Raw genomic sequence first — 18593 nt, forward strand, 5'->3', positions numbered from 1 at the left:
ATAACTGTACTTCAGACTGAAGAGTCTTTCTTGGAGTGTTAATCCCCCTACATCGGACCCACGACAATACGTAAACTGGTCAGAATGTTCAACTTTCAGGACCAACAAAGAAAATAAGCCTTTAGAGTCCAATCGGGGAAAATGTGGATGGAAAATACCCCCCCCCCTCCTTTATTACGGCTCAAGTTGGATCCATACAATGCTATCAAACCTGTCAATATGTATATAAAAAAGGAAAGCCAAAATTAACATTCAACAATGCATTATCTACGAAAGTTTTAAAATCTTTATTCTCCAGATTGGTCACATGGGTTACTGCCTAATCATCATGGCGTTTTATTGGATGACGGAATGCCTTCCTTTGGCTGCTACAGCCCTCCTCCCTATCCTTCTCTTCCCGCTCTTTGGTATCCAGAAGTCAAAAGATGTTTGTAGTAACTACCTCACAGATACCAACACTGTCTTCTTCGGGGGATTGATGGTGGCTGCAGCTGTGGAACGCTGGAACCTGCACAAACGAATCGCTCTTCGAGTTCTGATGCTTGTTGGTGCTAATCCTAGAAGGTGAGTGGGAGGGGCTCGGGAATGTGAGTTGTGTCGGTTTTTTTTTATTACATGTCGAAATACATGTACATTCATGTTAATGGCAGAGAGCTACAAAGTTGGTGTAGGGAGCATCGCGAGCAACCAAGGAATCACTAAGCAAAAACTTTCCTATCTGATAGTAAATTTTATTTTGTTTGTATGTTTGATTTTTAATAAATCAACATAATTGCGTAAGAGGGAAAAGTCATGTTTATTGGAAAGCATTTTCTGGAACATTCGAAAATTGTCCGCTATTCATCTAAGTCATCATTCACAAAGGATGTAATATTTAATGCATCCATTAACAATTAAAGGATACCAGTTCTTATATAATGAAGTTGTTGCCATTAAGAGCAAACTCCTGTCATCGATTAGATGATGATTTTTTTTTAGTCCTTGCTAAAATTCATTAACAAGACACTCCTTTTACAGGTTGATGCTGGGCTTCATGTTAACCACGGCTTTTTTATCACTATTCATGTCCAACACGGCAACGACTGCGATGATGAGCCCCATAGCTCAGGCTGTCCTCAACGAACTCAAATCTAACAAACACAATGAAGAGATGGGAGAGGAAATGGAAAAGAATGGCGGAAATTCAAATGCAGTTGCTGCTGAGGCAAGTACTGGTTTGTTGCTGTATACAGAACTTAAAGACGAAAGGATTTTGAAGGAATTGCACGATTGATTCTTTGATTGGTCTTAAGATTGGCTTATGTTTTGATATATGTTGGAAATGTATTACTGTTATTTCTTTTTAAATCTTTTACATAATTGACCTCTCAAGGAAAAAAATGTATTCTCGAATATATCTGGGGCATAGCGGTAGACTTGAAAGGCAAAGGCAAAAGCTGCAGCCTCTGGCTTGATCATAGGCTATCCTAAATGTAGAGGCTTGGTCCCACTGCAGATAGGATGACAAAGGGAAAAGAATCTTGCCATCCGTTGGAAGACGTTATGTATCCGTTGTGTACTCTTTGTATATGTGTTTCATATGCTCTAAATCCATCGAGCATCCGTCCACTGTGATTTCTTTGTTCGCCCATTTTGTCCCTTGTCTGAAGCGGATGAAAACGGATGGATTCACCCCGAAATTTTGCTTGTCCGCTGTATCCGTCATGAGTTCGTTTTGTGTCCGTCGGCCAGTGGGATCGGGCTTTAAAGGCTTGGTCCCACTGCACTTACGGATGCAGAGAAATAACCTTGCCATCAGCTAGAAAACGTTATGTATCCGTACGGTTGTCTACTCTTTACATACGTGTTTCAGACGCTCTCTATCCATCGAGCATTCGTTCACTGTGATTTCATTGTTCGCCCATCATTTTGTCCATTGTCATGATTGTCTGGAGCGGATGAAAACGGATGCAGCCACCCTTGTCCGCTGTATCCTTTATGAATACGTTTTGTGTCCGTCGGCCAGTGGGACCAGGCCTTAATAGAAGAACAGTTAAAATGGTGTATCACGAGCCAATCAATTGTCCGGGACGGGACATAGTCTGTTGTGGGCGCCCCTGCCTTTTCCCCCTTTTCTCTATTAATTTGTGAACAATAGCTAGGAGACTAACCTTTTTATCGCAAAAAAATGTCATTTAAAAAAGTTCCGATTGCACTGTACATATTTGATTGAAGCTTTCGCTCACTAGCCAATCTATGCATGAAGCTTTAAAAAAATATAATGTGAGGAGAAACTAGTCAGCATTTGTTTACATGATTTTTGTCAAAAGATAATTGCTATTTCTTCGAAATTGTATATATTTATTTTCTTTTCAAATTCTGAAATAGGGCTCAAATGGAAATATTCAACATGGTATAGAAAATGATATCCAACTTGATGATATTGCAGATGGTTGCAAGTAGGTATTATTTATTGATGTACGGGTTTAACTTCGATAACACAATATTCACTATATTCACTTTAGCTATATACCGTTTTTTTCCTCAAAAGCAGACGAATTTTATGATGAATCTGCTTTAATCATCGATTTTTATGTTTTCCTAGGTTACCAGAATATCAATTTGTTATTGGACAGTTCTGTCCAAAATCTTTGTATACTTCCATTGCTGTTGTAGTTATTTTCATTACATATTTCACTGTTTATGTTTATATATTATGTTTTGACTCTGTAAATCTTTCTCAATTCAGCCACTGGCTGCGATGAAATGATAATAAAACCTTCAATTCAAAACCTTCAATTCAATTCAATTTCTTTGAATCAATTTCACCATACTACCCCTCAAAAATAGTTAAACCCGTACATCAATATTTTGTCCCTTTTCATCTCTCACTCATGCATGTGTTAACCATGAATTGAAGGAGGGAGTATATTCTAGAAGTTCTCTCTACCACTAATATGCTAGTAATAGCAGTGCCCTATACAAACTTCTACATAACAGTGTGTATTAATAAAAAGTTTACACTTGAAAAATTCCAGGGAATTGAAAAATATACAACATGGGGATAATTATTTCACTGTATATTCTTGGGCTTGGGTCTCACCTATCAAATGAAAGTAGACAATTTGACAGAATGTTACCCTTGAGTGAGCACTATCCATTTTTGTAAAGCTCGCAGAAATCGGTTTGCACAGAAATGCTAATTTTCACCCTGTGTCAAGAGGGAAAGGCGAAAACAAACTGACTGTGCGGTACATATATCTTTGGCATTTTTAGCCAACTGAAATAAGAAAGATGCATTTTAACAATGTGTAACAACTTTGCCACCCAAATTACCATTGTACCCTAGGTAGGCACAACCTTTACCTTTTGTGTCAGCTGGATGTGAGGACATAACTGAATGTAAACAAAAGTTTATTGCAGACACCTCCAGCATTTTTTCACTAAGGGGGTGTTGCAAGAACATATTTGCAATCAATCGCAAATATTCTGTTGCAATTTTACAGTTGATTGATCACTTTTAACTTTAGCAAATCAGATTACACTCCTTGTTTCATGGAGCAGATTAGCAATCAATTAGCAAATTTGCAATTAATTGCATGGCATACGCTTGATTTCGGGAACGAAAATAGACTTGCAATTGATCGCGCAAGTTTCTTGCAACGCCCCATAAGTTTCATTTCATATTTCATTTAATACTTGTTTCTTTACACTTTTCCCAGGCTTGACAATGATTAACAGAAAGAAAATCAAGCTTAAGCAATTTTATGTAAATCACACCTCCATGTAAAGCAGATATCATCACGATGGCTTCGGTGTATGGGGAGGGGGGCGCAATGGCGATCTTTGAAGTGTTTTGGGCAAGGAAACTAGTTAAAAAGGTAAAAGATATCTTCAAATCAATCTTCCTAGCTAAAATCCATGTGTTCTTCATGATTAACGTTTACTTTTATTCATATAACTATTTCCAAATTCTGCGCAAATCGTTTTATAGCGTCATTATTTTGCTTAAAGGAGAATGAAACTCTTGGAGCAAGTTAGCTTTTGTGAAAGCAGAAATATCAAAGAATAAGATCAACAAAAGTTTGAGTAAAATAGGACTAGCAATAGAAGAGTTATGAGCATTTGAATGTCGAGATCACTAATGCTATGGAGATCCTCCCATTGGCAATGCGACCAAGATCTATGATGTCACAGATGAACAACTCTCTCCTTTTGGACACTGAAAATATACCCCAAAACATCTCTTTTTGCTCATTCTAATCGTATGACAAACGATTCATCAATGATATAATGTTGTGAAACCTCTGTACTTGTCCTCTCATAAAGAGAACACCTCACCTTGTGATAGACTCTATAAAAGTGAGAATATAAGTGAAATAAGTACTAAAGTAATGAGGGAGTTGTACGTGTGTGACACCACAGATCTTGGTCGCATTGCCAATGGGAGGATCTACATGGCTTTAGTGATCTCAATATTCAAATGCTCATAACTTTCTTATTATTCATTCAATCTTCCTCAAACTTTCAACAATATGTTTCTTTGATTTTTCTCTTTGATATGGATTCAGCTGGTTTCAAGGGTTTCATTCTCCTTTAAAGAGATCTGTACCAATGTTTAAATGTGGAAAAAAGCTTCAGGATATTACAAAATCTATAATTTTACAGGATTATTTCTAAGTGTAAACTTTGTATATCAGCATCATTAAAGAACTCGACGACGTGCCAACATGCTTGATGGAGACTGAAAAGGAAAACCGGGTTATGATGGAGAATCGCAGCGAGCGGGGACATCGTCTTCTCTGCAAGGGAATAACTCTCTCCGTCCCATATGCAGCCGGCATTGGTGGCATAGCGACCCTGACGGCAACCGGTCCAAATTTGGTACTTAATCTGCTAGTTGAAACGTAAGAAGTACTTTCCATTTATTTTGCTATTTATATTGCTGCTGCAGCAATTATTTATTGTATAATTTCAGTGTGTATTTAACTCTGTGGCCCCTTTTTATAAGCTCTGCTTTCTCCGGGGTCACCAAACCATCATTTTGTTTTTTGCTATTATGTTTGTACTTGTATATGATTATCAATTATTGGTATGTACCTGATGATGGTTGAATTAAAAAAAAATTGAATTTAAAAGAATTGAAATTCCAAAACGGTCACACCAATAACATAGGAAAAACAAGACGTGTTGGACTTGCAATGACTATGCAAAGATTCCACAACACATCACCATTAACTGTACGCACAGTCTCCTGAGAAACCATGTAAAACAAGGCCAATGTTTCACTGTTAAGTTATATAATTATGTTACCTTGTACAGCAATCTCAAGCCATAATACCATGGAGAATGCACCTACAGAATGGGTAAAAAGAAAAGTTTGACTTCGGGAGCTTGATTTTAACACAACAATCAAATACTCAGAATTTGGCTCGAGTGTATTTAGAAATCCAGAATACCTAATTTTGCACTATTCTACATAAAAACTAAGACACCAATGAAATTATTCTGCCAGTACATGATCTTCCAGGAGAATTAGCAGATAGATTTGCAAAGTTCTTCTCTAACATGGTATTGAATATTCGGAGTGAACTTTGATACTAATGATCCTGACATTGATCCTAACCTGATGACACCGTCTTGCTATATTCAGGGGGTAGCTAGTCACTTCCTCGAGTTTGCTGAAGTTAGTGAGAAGGAAGTGGAGAATATCATCAAGAATTAATCTTCCAAGAGCTGTTTCCTTGACACTATATCAACATGGCTGTTGAAGAAAAATCTTAGTGTTGTACTTTCCGAACTTGTGTGCCTTATTGTTAACTGTGTGTTGACCAGTTACACCAGTGGTGTATTTCCTACTGGGCTCCGTAACACAAAGCTTTGCGATGAATTGTAAACATGAAAGAACCGCACTGATTGGTCTCTGGTCAGTATTTTAAACATAATGCGCGTGTAACATTGATATTGTTTGGTCAGTTCATTTAGCTACTGATCGCTAATCTTTGCGTTACGGAGCCCCGATCTTAAAGAAGCGATTATGTTGCCAGTCATGAAGAAGGCATCATAAGATAAGAATGCCTTGCAGAGTTATCGCCCAGTTTAAAACATACAGTTTAGGTCAAAGATCATTGAGCAGGTCATGCTTAGACAATTAACTGAGCACATTCAAGACAATGACCTAGTTGAGCCTCTACAGTCAGCGTACAAGGAAAACCACAGCCCGGTACTGTGGCGTTCCGCAAGGATCCGTCATCGGACCATTGTTTACACTCTATGTTCCTCCGATTGGAGATATCCTTCGGTCTCGTTATGTTTGATTCTACTTGCATGCATAATATATTCAGATCTACACCGTGTTTGATCCAACTGATCCAGTGGCCGTTGATACTGCTATTTGCATGTCAGCTGCTGTATCACTGAAATTCATGACAGGTTGAAGTTAAACAAGCTCAAGCTCAATGATGCAAAGACTGAATTATTTGTCTCTGCTTCTCATTATCTACCATCTGATATCATGAAGGATGTGAGATTGATAATGAATTATAAATCTTTCCAGCCATGTAAATCTATTTGCAATCTTGTGGTAATATCTGAGCCTTCTTCGCAGCTCAGTCATCATGTCACCTTGGTCTGAAGAAACGTCAAGTATCACGTTCGTAACCTGTGGAGAGCGAGACGTTTTATTGATCAGCAAACATGCCATGCTGCTGTCAAGGTTCTTGTTCTCTCCAGACTGGACTACTGCAATAGTCTCTTCAGTGTTAGCAAGAAGCTAGACTTGGACCGACTTCAGATACTACAGAACTCAGTTGATAGGCTTGTCTTCTCTACTCCCCTCAGGACTCACACAGAGCCTCTCCGACTGAAATCCCAGGGGGGACAGGGGGGACGTGTCCCCCCTACTCAAAATAGTAGGGGGGACACAATATCAAATGTCCCCCCTACTATTTGTGGTCTTTTATGATGGTAAGAAAATATATCATTCAAAATCGAAATAAAACATGTATTTTAGGACGAGATGACCTTACTTTTGGGATGATAACCTTTTTTTTTTTTTTTTTTTTTTGCTTGTCAAATTTATTTTCGTCGAAATGACCTTAAATTTTGGAAATTTGGGGTGATGACCTTTTTTTTTTGCTTGTCAAATTCTCCAGCCCCTTGTCCCCCCTACCTTTTAGGAGAGATTTCGCCCATGGCTGCCCATGAGAAAGTGTATAGCCTTTAAAATTTTGCTGCTAGCTTTCAAGTCTCTAAATCACCAGAGTCCGGAATACATTGATAACATCCTAATTCGTCGCTCTCAAGTTCGTACTACTCGTTCATCTTCACCAATCTGGCTCCTTTCTAAGTGGCGAGCAGGTAAGACATCCTTCCCTGTGGTTGCAGCAAAGCTATGGAATCACCTTCCTGTTGCTGCGAAGACGGCATCCTCTGTCGAGGAATTCAAGAAAGTCATTAAATATCAGTATGCAAAAGAGGACAATGAATTGCATGGACTAAGCTGACCATTCTGAGGTGTTTAATTATTGTTTAGTGGCCCAAGCATGGAGTAGTGTGTGCGCAGCGCTTTTTTACCGAAGGGAAAAGTCGCTATATCAAATGACCTTTGGATTGGATCGGAGGCACCTGGAGTCCTTGAGGCTGGTCCCATTCTCACTCTGTGGGACTGAAAGACCTATAAGAAATGAATGAACTAACATACGAACTCTAAATCTTGGAAATCTTGAGTTCTACTTCTTTGTTTTGGCAATCAATATACATCGTCAAAATGAAATGTCTTCTTGACCAAAGAAAGTTGGGGTCAGGCGCGGATCCAGGGGGGGGGGGGGGGCTGTTGCACCCACAAATGTAATAACGCCCACAAATGTAATAACACTTTACCCACAAATGTAATAATTTTTGATCGCCCACAAATGTAATAATGCACTTTACCCACAAATGTAATAAATTTGAAGGGATTTTTGGCGAATCCGTTCTAAACTAAATCCTATGGTAATGCGTTCATAAAGCACAAAAGTGCAAAGTCTTTTTTCCAGACCCGGTTAATTCAAAAATTATAATATAAGTCCAAAATCTTTTTTCCATATTTTGTGCTATATGAACGTATTACTATAGGATTTTAGTTTAGAACGAATTCGCCAAAAATCCCTTCAAATTTATTACATTTGTGGGCGATCAAAAATTATTACATTTGTGGGTAAAGTGCATTATTACATTTGACGGTGAAATTATTACATTTGTGGGTAAAGTGTTATTACATTTGTGGGCGTTATTACATTTGTGGGTAGAGTGTTATTACATTTGTGGGCGTTATTACATTTGTGGGCGATTATTACATTTGTGGGTGTAACAGTGGCACAGGGGGCACGTGCCCCCCCCCCCCCCTTGAGAAGCAAAATTAAATGTTCAAATGCCATTAAAACAGAGGTGTGTCCCCTCTTGAAATTTAAGGATTTAATTGGTTGTTGAAAACCTTTTTTTCTTTATGGCTTTTTAAAATTTTCCTTCGAAAAATTTGCCCCCCCCCCCCTCCCTTTCAGAAAATCCTGTATCCGCCCCTGGTTGGGGTTTATATGAAGGCAATGCCTAAACTCTATTTCGATTATTTTATCAATTTATCTGCATTAAGATATTCAGTATTAACAGTTAAGCCGCAAAATATGAGCATGACATGGTGACAGCGCTCAGAAGTCATCTATGGATATAAGAACCAGGCAATTATCATCACGATGATATGATCATACAACTCTTAGATCTATTGATGGTCCTTAAAACATGAACATCCATGGCCCTTCTATGTATTTGATTTCAGTGCATTGTACTCGACTCATGATGTTTTAATTGACTACATTATAAACCACCTTCTCCTTACAGACTCTTTGGTTCCGAATCCGGTCTTAACTACGGTACCTGGATGATGTTTGCGCTCCCTGGCATGGTTGTCTGTCTTTTCATCTGTTGGATCTGGCTACAAATTATGTACCTTGATTTCTTGTGAGTATAAAGTAAAAAAATGGACATCGGAAAACAATATCAGGGTAGATTCACTCACTACAAGAAGTGTAACAATACTTTGCACCTACAAATCGCTGATTACCTTCAGAAACAATTCCTGAATCTTAGACTAGAGCATGATATGTTTGTCAAAGACTGATGTTTTGTAATCTAAATATTGTAGATCACTACATGTTAAGGGGCAAAATTTGTGGTTTGTCATGACTGACACCATTACACTTTCGCACTTTTCTCTCTCTAGCTGTCTGGAGAGGAGTGATAAGGAAGTCGGCAAAGAACAAGAAGAGAGAGCGAAAATGGTGATCCAGAAAAATTACACGGCCCTTGGTAAAATGTCGTAAGTTTTCATTCGTACATTTTTACATTAAATATTCCACAAATTACCAGATACGTGAGCGTTATTATCAGATTAGTTCAGAAAGCCTTTTGTTAAAATTATATGTTTTATTTTTATTTTTTCGTGTATTGTTATCAATCCTTTGCCCCTATGATTTGTCTAATGAATAGGTTTGCTGAATGGGCTATTCTTGGTCATTTGGTGGTCCTAGTCTGTCTTTGGCTGACGAGAGAACCCAAGTTTGTCAGTGGCTGGTCTATAGGCTTCCTAAAATGGTAAGGTTCAACCAATATAGTAGAACCTCTGAAATATATCACTGATTCGAAATCTTAAAAATGAAAACAATCTTATCATTTTATTGTTATCTTCATGGCTAACTTCATGAAGGCGTGTTATTTATTAACCATGTTATAGAATCTTGGAAAACAATACCTGAAAGTCAATCAGTCAATGTCTGTATAATATTCATGTCTTGCAAAGGATAAAAAGTTGTCACAATCTGAAGGTTTAAAATTATCATTAACATTTCCTACGAATAAAAGATTGCTATTGAAACTCACAAAATAAGAATATTCGAGGGCCTTAAATGTGTGATAATCATTCGTTATTATCATGAATATAAGTTTATGCCTGAAAGTCGAAATCGCTGAATATATTCGAATTTAAAAGTGCTTTATTATTTTTTTAGGTTGAGAAAATCGAAATAATGGATGTTACAAAAAAACTCTTACAAAAAAAACGTGAACAAATGATGAACGTGTTTATTCTATCTTGCCATGATTAACGACATTTTTCTCTTCATAATCATACCAGGTACGTCACAGATGCTACTTCGGCTATATTCATCTCCTTGCTACTCTTTGCCTTCCCATCAAGGCTTCCTACATTTTTGTGCCGAAGAAATCGAGGCAAGTACCCCTGTCGTAATGAAGACACTTATAAGACATATTACCTACAGTAGATAATGTACCAATCCTCGTATTTTTGTGTCAGAGAAATATTGGGTATCCCTGCAGCCACTTATAACACATATTGCATTAGATGATGGTTCCAACATTTTACTGTCGACTATAACGAGACAAATATCAATTTTGCAATGGAGACACTCATAGTACGTATTACATATAGCAAATAAGGTATTGATTTTCATGTCGGAGGAATCTAGGTATCTAGAAATCTAGGTATTTCTTCCTTCGCATTAAACACCGATAACAAGTATTATCTATAGAAGAGAGTGTACTGATTCCCGTGTTTATATGTACTAGAACTTTTGGTATCCCTGTCACAATGAAACAGATGGTTCACTAAATAAATGTAGTAATTCCTACATTTTTATGTAGCGTTCCCTCAATTTCATGTCGGAGAAGTATAAATATCTCTTTCACAATGCATGCACTTATGGCACGTATCTATGGTATACAAATTGTGAAAGTGAGTTGTAGAAAATTATTTTACCCGTGGTTGGTTTGGCAATTACAACTTTTTCTGAGGGGCGAAGCCCCGAGAAAAATTAGTAACTTTGACGGACCATTCGAGGATGAATACGGTACTTTCCACTACACTTCCGAAAAACGTCCGGTATATTTGTTTTATATTCCTTCTATAACTTTGAACAAAAGATACTTTTATTCTAGTTCTAATTTATTCATTTCCATGATGTTACGCGAATTAAAGCGAATACGAACGCGCCATTATTTAAAGGGTCATTTCATAGTTGAAAGTAAACCTACGTGTAAATTGACAAATTAGTATTGCCATACAAACAAAATATGTCGGGTTTTTTTTTTTTACAAACAATCTAGACAAACTCTCTGGATGACCGATTTCTTTTTCTCTATTGAATAATCGTGGTAATATACATTCCGGACACAGACCTTTCTTTTTGGCGCTAATCTTTCTTCTCTTTTCTCGCTCTTTTCTTTATTTTCTCTTTGTTTACACTACTTCAAAAATCATAGGAGACAACCGCCCTGCTCAAATGATTGTAGGCTAGAGGTAGTTTGTTGATAAATCAGGTGAATTGATTTTAATTGTTGCCTATTATTTTAGACGATGATCCAGGTGATGATGAAGAAGCCCAGATATCACCCCTGCTAACGTGGCCTATCGTACAGGAGAAGGTAGCATGGAATATTATTATTCTTATTGGAGGTGGAATGGCCCTTGCTGATGGCTGTAAGGTAAACATGCTCATTTTAGAAATGAATGAGGAATTTAAGTTTACGTTTCGGTTTTTCTATATCAAGATTGAAATATATTGAGCAAAGTTTCTGCACTTACTTATTTAGCTTTTATGCTGCTCGCAAAGTCCAAATGTAATTTCATTATTCTTGCAGCTTAGGTAGAGTGCAAACTTATTATGGTTAATTTTGAGTCTGCATACTTTATTCATAATTGATGGAAATCTGTCCTTGCATTTAATGATTATTATTTTTAATTAAGTTAAACAATAGGCCAATAGAGCGGTTACACTTCGTAATTCCGAAGGTTCGTAATTCCGAAACACGTAAATTGCCTATACCTCGATGTTCGTTAATCCGAAAACGAAATGAGGTTCGTTAATCCGAACATTTGTGGCGTTATTCCGACGGTTCGTTATTCCGAAGGTTCGATAATCCGAAAACGAAATAAGGTTCGTTGTTCCGAAGGTTCGTTAATCCGAAAACGAAATAAGGTTCGCTGTTCCGAAGGTTCGCTAATCCGAAAACGAAATAAGATTCGTTATTCCGATGGTTCATTAATCCGAAAACGAAATAAGGTTCTTTATTCCGAAGTTTCGTTAATCCTAAAAATGAAAACCGGGAAAGCAGATTGAGGGCAAGTGTGGTAGTGGGGGGAGAAACACCGTTGCTGTTCAATTGTTATGAGGATGGGAAGGCAAGGGCGGCCGAACGAATTTTCGTTTGGGAGGCAAAGCCAAAAATGACACTCGTACGTCAAAATGGGCACTTTGGTGATATTTTCACCATGAGATTATCATCTGCGTGAAGTCATTGTGTGTTTTATAGTAATTAAGTAGAGAAAAGCCTATTTGAAGTGACTTCTGATTATGGAAAGATGTATATTTAGGCTTTATTTTTCGCGAGAGAGTATAATGAGCGAGCGGTTTGGAAAAAATTTCAAAGCTGAAGTTGTAAAACTCGGGGGTCAATTACTGTTAAAATGGCATTATTGCGAGGTGTTGCGAGCGTGAATCACAAGCTCAAACTTAAGGGCATTTCAATTAGAAATGAAAAAAAAAATCCGAGCAGGTTTCTGCTATCATTAAAAAGATGTGCACCATGGACCCTAGGGTCCATGATCTAAATAAAGAATTAACACGAGCGCAAAGCGCGAGCTTATATATACTGACCAGAAAAGGAACATGTTAAGGACTGCATTTAGTGACCTCATTAGGATACATATTTCACTAATCAAATAATGCGAGTGCGAAGCGCGAGCTGAAAATTTGTTATATTCCAGCCTGAAATTAATCTAAAATGTATACTTTAAAAAGAGTATTCATTTTGAAAAAAGGGAATTTCCCATTTTGGAAAAATAGCATTTCCCTGTTATTTCTTTGGGGGTACAAGTGCCCCTGCGCCCCTCCCCCCGGCGGATCCAACTTTTGCCAATAGGGGGGCGAAATTTTTTCACCCATAATTTCCCCGATCGGCTGCTCAAAGTTTATGTTTGTTTGTTTCTTTGAAAGGGTAGTCCTAACAGTCAATAATTAGCTTTATTCTTATAAAATAAAGTAAATATGTAATATCATAAGCCCTTTTTAAATAATGCGAGCGCGAAGCGCGAGCTATAATTTTTTTTGGAAATATGATGGGCAATATATTTGTGATCTTCAAAACAAGATGCCTATGTAACTAGACAACAACTGCGAGCAAGAAGCGCGAGCAGAAATTTAAAATATAAGCTCTGACCTGGTCTAACATGGACATGTTAGGGATTTTTTGCAGTTAGCCATGAAGATGATACATGTTTCAACCAGGGGCGGCGGAACGTATTTTCCTTTGGGGGAGCCAAAAAAGGTGCACTTATATGCCAAAACGGGCATTTTGGTGCAAACGCATATTTTCACCATGAGATTATCATCTTTGTAAAGAAGTTGTGTGTTTTGTAGTAATTAAGTTGAGCAAAGTTTTTTTTAATTGATTTCTGATTAATAAGATATATATTTAGGATTTTTTTCGCGAGAAAGCGTAGCGAGCAAGCGATTTGGAAAAAAATCAAATCTGAAGTTGTAAAACTCTCTTTTTGGTCAATTATGGACCTAATTACTGTTAAAAGGGCATCCTTGTGAGATGTTGCGAGCGAATCACGAGCTCAAAATTTTGGAAATTTCATGTAGGCCAAATAAGACATAATAATAATAATATTGGTATTATTTACCAACGAAAGCCACTTCAGTTCTGAAAACTGTTCTCCCAGCGGGCCCTGCTATTATTATTACCCCGGCTTTAGCTGGGCTGCCTAGGCGCCCAAAGGAATTAAGGCATTAATGAATTTCTTCCTACCGGGTACCCATTTACCTCACCTGGGTTGAGCGCAGCACAGTGTGGATAAATTTCTTGCTGAAGGAAATTACGCCATGGCTGGGATTCGAACCTGCGACCATCTGTTTCATAGTCAGAAGACTAAATCCACTGGGCCACAACGCCCCCACATAAGAAGTAAACATTCCGAGCAGTTTTTTGTAATCATGAAAAAAGGATTTACATTGTTAACACTAGGCGTAACGATCGATACAATTTTATTAACATTTATATTCTTTATTACCATTTTTATTATGATCATCGTTTGGATTATTATGATCATCATTAGTATTATTTTCATTTTTATTACCAGCAGAAGCTCTTATTAAAAATGGCATCCCCTCCAATACAAATCCTATTATCTGGAGGTTACTCGCACGCGACCAACACACTTAATCCCCTGCATCCTTAAACCATCTGCTTAGGCAGCAATTGCTCAGAGAAAATCGAAATTAAGCCTATGCTTGATCCGGACGCCTATTTTTCAATACATGCTTTGGCCACAACACACACAGTATCATCGTTCGTTATTACTATTATTGCATAATAATATCCTGTTATCTTGTAAGGACAACACCGTTCTTGTTACCAAAATGAATTAATTTCATTTTCGGAAATACGAACCTTATTTAATTTTTCGGATTAACGAACCTTATTTCGTTTGCAGACTAACGAACCTCCGGAATTACGAACCTCATTTCGTTTTCGGATTAACGAACCTTCGGAATTACGAACCTCATTTCGTTTTCGGACTAACGAACATTCGGATTACGAACCTCATTTCGTTTTCGGACTAACGAACCTTCGGAATTACGAACCTTCGGAATTACGAAGCTTCGGAATTACGAATGTATACGCAATAGGTTATAGGCACTCAACCCAAATCAACTAAGATATTTCAACATTTAGTTTTTAACGATGCATTTTCAGGCTTCTACGTCGCCATGATTTAAAAAATACTAATTATGTAGTTTCTGATCGAATGGAAAACACTGTTGAGATTTAGATTTCAAGTAGTGGTTTGGGTACTATTTTTTATAATATGATTAAATAGCTAAGAAAGTTTGGGTGTATGATAAACATGACCATGAGCTTGAATAAACAAATCTGTAATTTTGAAAGTAATATTACTAATAATTCAAATTGAATGACTGCTCTATTAGATGTTATCGTGATTTACTAGATTAACTTTCTTGGTTGATAAGTTATTGTTATACATGATACTGAAAGGTAATTTATGTTTACATGTAGGTATCAGGACTCTCCACGTGGTTAGGAACGGAATTGTCGGCGTTTTCTTCACTAACGCCTTTGGCATTATCTTTTATCATCTCAACAATCGTAGCTATCTTCACAGAGATTTCAAGCAACACAGCTACCGCCACCATTTTTCTACCCATCTTTGCTGAATTGGTAATGCTGTTGACACATAAGCAGCGAGTCCAAGGAAAGGGATTGTGGCAATTACGTCAATATGTTGTCAATCAGTCAAACTGGACAAGTTTTGGGGCCTCCCCGTGGGCCCCCGCAAAACTCCTAGAGCCGCCTCTTACTCTCTCCTGTATACATGAAATATTCTCGAATAGATTTTTCGGGGGGTGCTGCGTGTGTTATACATAAATTGAACCAAATCACCTTCATTTCGGAGTGAAAAACACCCTTTTTTTGCTTGTCAAATTTGTCTTCCTAACCAGCACCCACTATTAAAAATTCATTCCCAGTGCCCTGACCGCATTAATTATCGCTTTGACAATTTTACTCAACGGTGATATTAGTTAAGCAAATATTTCACACTGTGATATGATTTATCCATGTAAACAGTAAAATGAATGACGCATATTGTATCTGATTTAATACTTTATTACTTATATCTCAAGTAAAGTTTACAAGATTCATTAGTGTTAATTACTTGTTTAAAAAAAATACCCAGATTTTTCTTTCGGTTAAATGAGTACCATTTTAGTGTTCAATATTGTCAATTGTCAATAGAGACAATTCTGTAGTGACTTATTGTCTTTTTATCGTTAGGTTCGATTTAACCTGGACAGCTTTGTCTCCAGAACTCTTTTCTTTTCTTGAATTGTACTTTTTCTTATGATCAGGCCATCGGTCTTGAAATCAACCCGCTTTATCTGATGTTACCAGCAGTCATTGCGTGCTCCTCCTCATTTATGTTACCAGTGGCTACCCCACCAAACGCCATAGCATTCGCACACGGCAACCTTTCAGTACTTGATATGGTAGGTATCTTGTTCTTTACAATAACTCGTGATGAATTTTGTTATTTTGTTTTAACATAAGAAGGGTGTAAGTAATCATCATAGAAAAGGACTCAGTTTTGTGATATTGAAAATAAATGTCCTCAAATTAACTGAATGCACATTTGGTATTTGACGTAGTTATCATATTCATTACACATTTGATGCCATTCAGTACATGGTTATGGGAAATGAAATGATAGATCACTTTTGAAAGTAGGATCATCGCTTGTTCACTCGTAAATAAAGGAATGATCAAAATAACCAATTTGTTGGTGTCAGTCGAGTGATAAGAATCTAAACAAATTTTCATTGATTTTGACTATCATTTACCAACAGATTGGTTATTTGACCAATCATTTTCACGAGTTTTCAGATAGTCTTTCTGATAGTAGGGTACGAATTTTAGCAGGCTTAGAGCGCCATGCCGATTCCACTTGATCAGAGCTCTTCCAAAAAGTTTCCAATAGATCGAAAGCAAATACTAACGAAAGCCTTTATTCTTTTTGCACACACTTGTGTTCACATGGCTAGATTGTACTTGGGAGGTGCTCTTACCTCCTCAACACAAAGCTTGTTCTTAATGTGTATATGGAGAATATATACAAAGGATTTGAATCGTCTGCGGTTAGACAGGACGGGACTAGACCCTTGACAAGACATCGACGTTAGGATATCGACATGAAATTTCCAAAAATCCTTTTTTTTTTCTATGATTATAAGAGCAACTGCCATGCAATAGTTTTAAGGACAATAATAGTCAAATGCAGTGTCCTCTTTTCCCGAAAATTAAAAAATAAGTTCTTAGACAGTTATTGATCTGCATGATCCTGGCTTTATTTAAACCTGAACAGGTGAATGCTGGTATAGTGATGAAAATCGTGTGCATCCTGGTATTCAGCCTTAGTATCAATACTCTAGGTGTCTGGATCTTCGATGTCAATACTTTCCCTGCTTGGGCTAATGCAACGACATCTGTAACAACTTCCACGACAACATAATCGTCTCCAACACGAAGAGTTGATCTGATTGCAGGAAACAAGACCAACATCTAACTAGACAGGAAGATTAATTTATTATCTGTTGCGAGAAATTAGCAGATCAAGGGCTTCTCCCAAGATTCAAACTCAATTTTCAGACACCCGCGCTTTTCAAAGATTTAGGGTTCAGACGTCAGGCCGGCATTATGAGTACCGCAATGCAATCCACTTTTAGAGGGTTTCATGGGTCCTCTCAACTGGTTTATTTCCAATTGGTCTAATGCCAATTCGTCCAATTACTAACTCGTCTACTATCATCTGGTCTACCACCAGTTCGTCCATTATCCACATGGTCTAATTGCCATTTCGTCCAATCACCATTTCGTCTAATATCCAGTTGGCCCAATAGCCATTTTAGTCCATATAGACCTTTATCATTTGGTTTAATTGGAGTGTCAATTGGGCTAAATAAATGAAAATAAAGTGGATATTAGACCACTGGTTATGAGACGAAATGGTAATAGACGAATTGGTGATTAGACGAAGTGATTATTGGACCAAATGGTCAGTGGATCGAATGGTTGTTAGACGAAATGTTGATGGTCGGAATGGCATTAGACTAAATGAATGTAGACCATGTGGTGAGTGGAAGAGTTAGCAGTAGACGAATTGGCAATTTACCCTGTCAACCCACCAGCCAGATTGAAAGTTGAGATCACAGGCTGATGTCGAACTGTGCCTGTGTGGAGATTTTTCTCCGTTTCTAGACCATCCTAGTACATTTTCTTTGTATGCTCCCGACTCTTCAACTGAGGATAGATTTGTGGGTTAATAAATGTTAAATATAAAAACAGCATTTATCGCCGGCTTAGGCATGGATATTTATTTCATATTTTCGTGAAAATCTTCGAAATTCTGTTTGGATTTCAGAAAATCAGAGGATTGTTTAACATTCTAGTAAATAAAAAAAAATTGTACATTATTATACCCATCACTTGTACACTTTGGTAAGGAGTATCACCCTCTTCTGTCTCGCACCGTATTGGTGAAATGGTTATTGATAAAGCTCTTTTGCGATTGGAATAGAACAATTTTTTTTTTGTTCCAAATTCTAGTCAAATTTGACTTCTATAAAAGAAACATGGAAAATAATTATTTATGTATTATATGTATATAAAAAAGTGAAATTACATTAACCATATTAAAATCAACAACACAGTGGTGATGATGGTCCATAATGTTTCAATGATTATTTCTAAAATATCAACCCGAATCTTGCCAATGACATACCCCCACACCAATAAATCTTTAAAGGTCAAGTCCTTTCCCAGAAAAATGTTGATTCGAATAAATGGAGAAACATCAAATTAGCATAATGCTGAAAATTTCATCAAAATCGGATATAAAATAAGAAAGTTATGACATTTTAAAGTTTTGCTTATTTTTCACAAAACAGTGATATGCACAACTAAAATGAGACAATCGATGATGTCCCTCA

General features: G+C 37.2%; 1 protein-coding gene across 1 annotated transcript; it reads left to right on the top strand.

Annotated features, from left to right (window-relative positions):
- The first annotated feature begins 244 nt into the window (after positions 1-244).
- Positions 245-18078, top strand: LOC129261522 (Na(+)/citrate cotransporter-like). The gene is made up of 12 exons (XM_064099413.1): positions 245-564; positions 1018-1204; positions 2368-2438; positions 4680-4886; positions 8854-8973; positions 9236-9331; positions 9502-9606; positions 10145-10239; positions 11381-11511; positions 15109-15270; positions 15960-16097; positions 16970-18078. Exons 1-12 carry the CDS (start codon positions 308-310, stop codon positions 17114-17116), a joined length of 1716 nt encoding a protein of 571 aa, XP_063955483.1. The 5' UTR covers positions 245-307; the 3' UTR covers positions 17117-18078.
- The last annotated feature ends 515 nt before the right edge of the window (positions 18079-18593 follow it).

This window comes from Lytechinus pictus, chromosome 5, assembly GCF_037042905.1.
Source record: "Lytechinus pictus isolate F3 Inbred chromosome 5, Lp3.0, whole genome shotgun sequence".
NCBI lineage: Eukaryota > Metazoa > Echinodermata > Echinoidea > Temnopleuroida > Toxopneustidae > Lytechinus > Lytechinus pictus.

What these genes read in the sequence shown, in the direction of transcription:
- LOC129261522 (XM_064099413.1), top strand. Translation starts at nt 308, where the DNA reads ATGGGTTACTGCCTAATCATCATGGCGTTTTATTGGATGACGGAATGC. An exon ending in GTTGGTGCTAATCCTAGAAG is followed by an intron (nt 565 to 1,017) that starts GTGAGTGGGAGG and finishes CTCCTTTTACAG; the next exon opens with GTTGATGCTGGGCTTCATGT. An exon ending in ACCTTTCAGTACTTGATATG is followed by an intron (nt 16,098 to 16,969) that starts GTAGGTATCTTG and finishes AAACCTGAACAG; the next exon opens with GTGAATGCTGGTATAGTGAT.